This window comes from Euphorbia lathyris, chromosome 9 (assembly GCF_963576675.1).
Source record: "Euphorbia lathyris chromosome 9, ddEupLath1.1, whole genome shotgun sequence".
NCBI lineage: Eukaryota > Viridiplantae > Streptophyta > Magnoliopsida > Malpighiales > Euphorbiaceae > Euphorbia > Euphorbia lathyris.
This window is the reverse complement of record NC_088918.1, coordinates 15209408-15216854: the sequence shown is the minus strand read 5'-3', so window position 1 is coordinate 15216854 and position 7447 is coordinate 15209408. Positions and strand designations below refer to the sequence as shown.

Genomic DNA, 7447 nt, shown 5'->3' with positions numbered 1-7447 from the left:
ATATTTAAAATTTATAATGTACTGCGACTAGAAATAAAAGCTCCGTCTTTCTTAGTTGCAGCAGGTTCCGGAAACATCTAAACCAGCGCATAGTAGGAGCTCTGAGAACTACAATCTCTCTCCTATGGCTAGGGTTCCGAGCAAGCATGGACGTGATCAAGCTATGGTGCGTTAATTTTAGTTTACTTCTTTCGCTCACTGGGAAACGGAGCGCCAATTTTTTTTTTTTTTTTTTTAATTTGGGGAAGGAAAAAGGCATAACCTCAGAAATTTCAATTGATCATTACACTCTTCTACATGTTTCAGTTTTTATCTCTTTTAGGATTCATTAGTGTTTTTGTGCTAAATGTTGCTATTAGCTTAAGTGCTGTTTGCTATATCGTTCTTGTTTACAGGATTTCCAGGGGTTTTTGAATGACTTGCAGGATTGGGAATATTCTTTGAAGGAGAAAGACAAAAAGATGAAGCCACAAGCTTCTAAGAAGGTAAAACCTTCCGCCCCTTTTGTTTTGCCTCGTAAATTTTGGTAAAGCTTTTCCTCTTCCATTGAAAACTGATCATTTGAGCGCAATCCCCATTACTAATGGACTTTGATTGTTTCCACTTTTTTCATTTTTGATTTTCAATGGAATTAAGGAAGTAGCGGAAATTGTTTCACATATATAAGGAGTCATAACTAACTAATTAAGCAATATGGAATATATAACACCCCTTACTCCTAGAACCATATGGAGCGGGAAGGACATATGCATGAGTTCTTATATCATGTAAACAAAGACCTAAGCCACCCTAAAAGGTACCTCAAGGTGCCTCGAAGCAGGAGGATTACCCATATATAAAGAGTCATATAACTTCCTAATTAAACAATGTGGAATGTCTTACATTTTGAATGTTGCAGAATGTGTTTTTCTTGTTCTATCTGTTTAGAGGCTGCTTGTAGGGCTGAACATAAGTTGTGATGTGTTTTTCTTGTTCTATCTGTTTAGGGGCTGCTTGTAGGGCTGAACATAAGTTGTGTTTTTAGAACAATAGGGTTATGCATGATGAAGATTTATATATTCACAAATGTGGCTAATTCAATTTCACAACGGTATGTACTATTAGTTAGTTATCCTTGGCTGAGAAACCCACAGGTCTTATTTGATGAATGAAGGTAAGACAATACCTGTCCTTTGATCTTTCTACATCAAGAGGAAATCAACCAATGCAGTGAGATTCCTAGTGGTTCTCAGGAATGTTGAATGTCTGAGTGGTGACAGGAAGTCCTTTGAAAATGTGGTGGATGTTTATATAGTTTTTTTTTTCTTTTTGTATGAAACCTTGCCATGCATATATTGTGTATTTGCATAAATGCTCTATTTGTGTTTGCAAATAGCTATGTAGGATGTGTGTTAGTTTGATTGGCATTATTGAATCATCGTGTTACCTTCTCAGAAGACCGGTGAAGATAAAATGTCAGGCGGGAATACTTCTAGAATAGAGTCTTCAAGTGGTAGTCCAGCACAACGAGATTATTCGAAGAATTTTGATGCAATTGATCGCATATCAAGCAGTTTCATGACTGAGGAGAGCTCTGTGGATGCCACTTCAGAGAAAGAATTGGTAGAACTTTCTTACGAAAGAAAATATCATTATTTGCACAATCTAATACTTTAGTTGACTGCTCAGTTTTCTTTTTACAGGGTAACGAGTGTTTTAAGCAGAAGAAATTTAAGGAAGCCATTGAATGCTATTCAAGAAGCATAGCCTTGTCACCAACTGCAGTAGCTTATGCAAATAGAGCAATGGCTTATCTTAAAATTAGGAAGTGAGTTTTTGAGATTTTTTTGCGTATGTAATGTGTATTATTGCTTATCCTAAGCTCTCAATTTTTTACTGCTATAACTTGTAGAAATAAATTGTTAATTTTTCTCAATATGAATGAAATGCATCTTAGATTTTGTGAGGCTGAGGAAGACTGTACAGAGGCCTTGAATCTGGATGACCGCTACATAAAGGCGTACTCACGCCGAGCAACTGCCAGAAAAGAATTGAGAAAATTTAAAGAATCAATCGAGGGTATGTTATTGTCAATTTGTCATAATAACAAACTATATCTCAGCATGTTCTATAATTTAGCAGAGGCAGTCTTTCTAATACACATAATAACTTTGATCTTTCTGACATAATAAAATGTAGCTAACTGCAGATTCTGAGTTTGCTTTGCGGTTGGAACCTAATAATCAAGAAATCAAGAAACAATATGCAGAGGTTAAATCATTGTATGAGAAGGTAAGAATTTTATTATTATTCACCTGGAATTTTTCTTCGTACGGTTGTTTTTATTTTCTCTGGCACTTCTTTGGTAGTGATTGCCATTGTTTCCTTCAGGAAATTCTCCAGAAGGCATCTGGGTCAGTAAGAAAATCTGTAGAGAAAACACAGAAAGGAGGTTTAGAAACAAAAATTAGTGAACATGAGGTCAATTCTATCTCAAGGAGTGCTCACAGGGCTAGTGAATCCAGAGCTCAAAAAGGCAAGAATAAGGTAGTAACTATAATAGATTATTGTGTTTTAAGCTGCTAACTAGCTTATAAGTGAGGGTGCTGCTGACAATCAGAAAAAAAAAAAAACCATTTTGCAATACTATGATTTGGTGGATTTATACTATAAGATTTACATTTCTGTAGTTTATCTCTCCACTTCTGTAAATGGAAGTCTATCTCACCCAAAAAGTACCTCAAAAGGAGGAGGAATGCCTTGCATAAGCAATGTATGATACCAAACACACACCCTTGACGCTCAGAACCATCTATAATATGAAGCAATGGGTGACCTGATACTGAATACAAGGCTCTGATACCCTGTAAACCATGGTCTCACTCACCCCAAAAGGTACCTCAAAGGAGGTGGGTTACCTCACATATATGTGGAGCCATATAACTCCATAATTAAGCAATGTGGGATATCTAATAGCTTTGAAGTTTTCCAACCTCACAATTTATTTATTTTATATTTTGCATCTATGAATGTGGCATAATTTTGTGTTAACATATTTCTTAGACTATGATGCATTATATGACAGTGGATTGTGAATGAGCTTTCACCATATTTTGGTATTTGGATTCTTTTGGCAGGGAAGTGAAGAAGAGGCGCTTGTGAAGAAATCCTCACCAATAGAGGAAATAAAAGACAAAAGTTCGGGAGGTAGGAGCAAAACTGAGAGTCAACAACCGAATGGTTTTCACGTCGACGCTTCTTCTAGCTCTCATGGGGAGAGTGTCCAGGTGCAGCATGGGACCTGTGCTTAACTGTGTTTGTAGTTGTGACGAGAGACATACACATTTTTATCTTGAGTAGCTAATAAGATTTAGCTTGGAAGTAATCACTTTGTTGGAAGGACAAAGAATAGATACATTGATGCCTGTATCAGTTAATTCATCTAGTACTCACACGATCATTGTACTCTTGTAGGGATATAACAAAACAATAAAGCAAGAACTGAAGGCCTCTGTACAAGAGCTTGCATCTCGAGCAGCTTCCTGTGCTATGGCTGAAGCTGCAAAAAACATTACACCTCCAAAAACAGCTTATCAGTTTGAGGTTTCTTGGCAAGGCTTCTCTGGTGATCGCGCTTTGCAGGCTCGCCTCTTGAAGGTTTTCTTATATGATTTCAACTTAATTTCCTTGATGTTTTGGATATTCTAAGTATAATAAAAAGTAAAAACACATAGCGTTCTAGAAAGTAGACAACCAAGTCCAACAATCAAAAACCTGATCTCTTCTTTTGATTTGCAGATCTTGTAGTTGATAATACTGTCCTTGCATGATTCGATTCTTCACTATTTTTCTCCTTTAGGATTGTCTCTAGAGGCAGAAGTTAGCAAAACATACTGGAAAAAAACGTCTTAAGTCCTTGATCTTTTCGATTTTTATTGATTGAGCCCTTGATCTTTATAATCGCACACATTAAGCCCCTACTTGCTAAATTACTTAGATGTGAACATCTAATCCAGTTAAAAGAGCATTATTTGTTTCATCTGCATATGAAATTGTATTTTTAATAGTTCGAAATAAGGTTTTTACAGTTACTTTATAGAATCATAAATAAATTCGAACTATTGAAAATGCACATTCCGAATGCAGATGAAATGAACAACATTACTAAGCGAGTTTTATTTTCAAAGCTGGCTATTTTGGTCATCAGAGGCTTAATGTGTGCAATTTTAACTGATCAGGCATCACAGGCTTAAAACAAGAAAAAAGACCGAAAAGATTGGGGACCTCAAAATGCTTTTTTCCAAACATACTTTGCTAATTTTGCATTGATACATACAAACCATCCATCCAATTAGCCTAATAATCTGCAAATGCAGCTGGAACTCCATATTTGTCAACAAAATTCTTACTTTTCATCACTTATGCTTTCTCATCTATTCACTATTTGTTATTTCCATCATCAGGCTACATCTCCTAGCGCATTGCCACAAATATTCAAAAATGCTCTGTCTGCTCCTTTGCTAATTGACATCATTAAATGTGTAGCTACCTTTTTCATGTGAGTAAAATCTTTCTTTTGTTGTTTATATTAATTATAGCTTTGTTAAAATCCATAACTCACTCTCTTCTCTTTCTGGTAGTGATGATATGAATTTGGCTGTCAAATATCTGGAGAACTTAACCAAAGTCCCAAGATTTAACATCCTTATCATGTGTCTTTCAGCTGCAGACAAGGCTGGTATGTCTACACGAAAGAGAATTAGTTTCCTAACATAGTGTGCTACAGTTTTCTAATATGATAATTTTGGGCAAAACGTATTTTTAAGCCCCCGAGCAATTCATTTTTTTACTGATTAAGCCCTTGATCTTTTAAATGGTTACATTAAGCTTTATTTTTTGGGGGTAAACTATATTCATGGCTCCTCAACTTTGTTTTACTTTCTTTATGGCCTCTGAATTGCTAAACCAGACAAAATTCGGTGAACTTTGAGTGTTGTTTGGTTAGTAGAAGAAAGTCGTTGTTTAGAGAGAGCGAGCTTTGAAAATTGTGATTTCAAAAATTGGAAATGGTGGTTTTATGGAAATGTGGTTTTAAACAACTTCAATTGTATCAATCTGACTTGACTACATTATGAACAGATATTGTGAAGATATGGGATGAAGTATTTTGTACTGAAGCAACGCCAATCGAGTATTCAGAAACTCTCGATGACCTGCGATCTAAATACTGCCTCAAGTTATGACAGGTTTATATCAATAAACGTTTTGATGCCATTCTTCTCTGTTTCTCCTGTATTATATGCATACATACTCAATGCTTCAACCTGTATTTAGTGCAGTGCAGGTAGTTCAGTTTTAATGCTCTTTTACTACAGTTGAATTAAATGGGTTTACTTCTTATCATCAATTTTGTCAATTGTCTGTGGATGGCACAAACTTTAATGTGAATAAATAAAGAATTAAATGGGCCTAATACATTTGTTGCCTCTGTACTTCGCTCAAAATTTCAACTGCCCCCTGAACTCTTAAAATTCATAAACGATCCCTATTTTGGTCCAATTGCATTCAATAATCCCTTGTTTCTCAATAGTATTTGTTGATGCAGAAAATGAGATACACGCTCCAGTTACGTGTCAAAGTGTTCGTCACGTATTAAAAAGAAAATGTCAATAGACAAATAATTAGGAACTTTTGAAAGTTTATGGGCCAGTTAAAGTTTTGGGGTTAGTGAATGCAATTGGATAAAAATAGGGTCTTGTTGAATGCAATTGGATATGAATATGGGGTCATTTGAAACTTTTGAAAGTTAGAGGCGGAGTTGAAGTGTTGGGCCAAACACAAGAGCAGCAAATGTATTAAACCAATTAAAAGGGTTTAAGGCACAAATTTGTCTTAAGAGTTGATTAACCTTTTTCATGTATTTTATTTATATTGTTGGAACCATGTTTTAAGTTAATGTCAGACCTCCTTTTGTCAACCACAAATGAATTTGTCAACTTTAGTAGTATTAAGCAGGGTGACAATTATTGTGTTCGTGTTGTGTCGTGTCATTTATGGAGTTAGTGTCAAATGAGTCAACTCAAATTCAAGCCAAAAAAATATTTTGTCATAATCGTGTTAATCCAATCGGATCAGTGCTGCGTTTGTAGGTCGTGTCTAGTTTTACTAATTTTAATTGTGTCATTGAAAAATGTAAGAGGATATGATAATATTTTTAAATGTTTATGTCATTTTTGGATTGATAGTTTAATCCTCACCATCTAAAATTTATTTAATCTTAACTTGCTAATATCATATTAAGTTTGTGTGATGTGTTTATAAGTGTGATGTTGTAGTGTCTGTCGTCTTTGCTAGTAAATGTAATTTTATTATCAATAAAGTGACCTTTATTAATAATGTAATTAAGTTGTCTTGGAATTAACTTATTTATATTAATTACTATTTCCAAACCATGAAAAATGATTATCAACATATTTCTTAAGATATTAGTAATGAAGATATTAAATAAAAGCAGATGACAAATTTAACACATGTGAGTTGCAAAACGTGCCAACGAGACACGTAATTGTACCACACGACAGTGTTTAGTAATGAAGATATTAAATAAAAGCAGATGACAAATTTAACACATGTGAGTTGCAAAACGTGCCAACGAGACACGTAATTGTACCACACGACGTGTTTAGTACTCACATGTCGTGTGGAGACGACTAAGGGTCCTTGCCTGACCACACGTCGTGTGAAACATAAAACGACAAATTAGTAATGCGTAAAAACGAACCACACGGTGAGTGATTCAGCCCACACATTGTGTGGTACATAAACCAGCAGCAATTTGAGGACGATTCGAGGACTCGGAACAAGCGAGACGCCTCAATGAGTCAACAATCGAAGATGGGAAGAAGAAGATGGGAGTGAATTAAAGAAGAGTATGCAACATGTATAACACCCATATTCTGGAAAACCATTATAAATAAGACCCAAAGCCTTCTTTTTAAACCTCAACGAACCAAACAAAAACACTAAACTATGCCAAAATTATTTTAGACTTTTTTCATTGTTTTCCTAAGTTTTAGCTCTAATTTCATTTCCAAAACTCCTTTTCAGCCCGTTTTTCAAGTCTTGTCGTTCAATTATGTTAACAATTTCATAGCTCAAAATTCGTTAAAATCAGTTTCTGCTCAGTTGTATACATTTTTTTTGCAAATTCGTTTTTAGCTTTATAGCCCTTCATATATCGCGTCTGTCCTCAATTTTTACACAAATTTGTTCATAACCTCCTAAACTTCACTTTAGGTTTTCATTTTGCCTCATTTTGTCTGAAAACTTATTTTACGAGCCATTCTTTGAACCCAATTATTTTTACACATTCTGTCCAGCCATATCGTTTTTACGTTTCCATACTCTTAAAGTCCATTTCTGATTTTGATTCTTACACATCCTAATATTCTAAATTTCATTTTAGGCT

At 34.9% G+C, this 7447-nt stretch overlaps 1 protein-coding gene across 4 annotated transcripts; it reads left to right on the top strand.

Annotated features, from left to right (window-relative positions):
• LOC136207050 (uncharacterized) lies at positions 1 to 5382 on the top strand. 4 transcript variants are annotated; one of them, XM_065998307.1, is made up of 12 exons: positions 1 to 166; positions 426 to 485; positions 1438 to 1602; positions 1683 to 1807; positions 1937 to 2058; positions 2189 to 2271; positions 2371 to 2526; positions 3117 to 3266; positions 3454 to 3636; positions 4443 to 4537; positions 4620 to 4717; positions 5119 to 5382. In XM_065998307.1, exons 1-12 carry the CDS (start codon positions 125 to 127, stop codon positions 5220 to 5222), a joined length of 1383 nt encoding a protein of 460 aa, XP_065854379.1. In that variant the 5' UTR covers positions 1 to 124; the 3' UTR covers positions 5223 to 5382. The 4 variants fall into 4 exon arrangements, with proteins under 4 accessions (XP_065854379.1, XP_065854377.1, XP_065854378.1 ...); XM_065998305.1 differs by having other exon boundaries at positions 2 to 166; positions 396 to 485; XM_065998306.1 differs by having other exon boundaries at positions 5 to 166; positions 1435 to 1602.
• Positions 5383 to 7447: the final 2065 nt, after the last annotated feature.

Coding starts and splice junctions, on each gene's coding strand:
- LOC136207050 (XM_065998304.1), top strand. CDS start 125: ATGGCTAGGGTTCCGAGCAAGCATGGACGTGATCAAGCTATG. Junction 1,808..1,936: donor GCTTATCTTAAAATTAGGAA/GTGAGTTTTTGA, acceptor AATGCATCTTAG/ATTTTGTGAGGCTGAGGAAG. Junction 2,059..2,188: donor ATTTAAAGAATCAATCGAGG/GTATGTTATTGT, acceptor AGCTAACTGCAG/ATTCTGAGTTTGCTTTGCGG.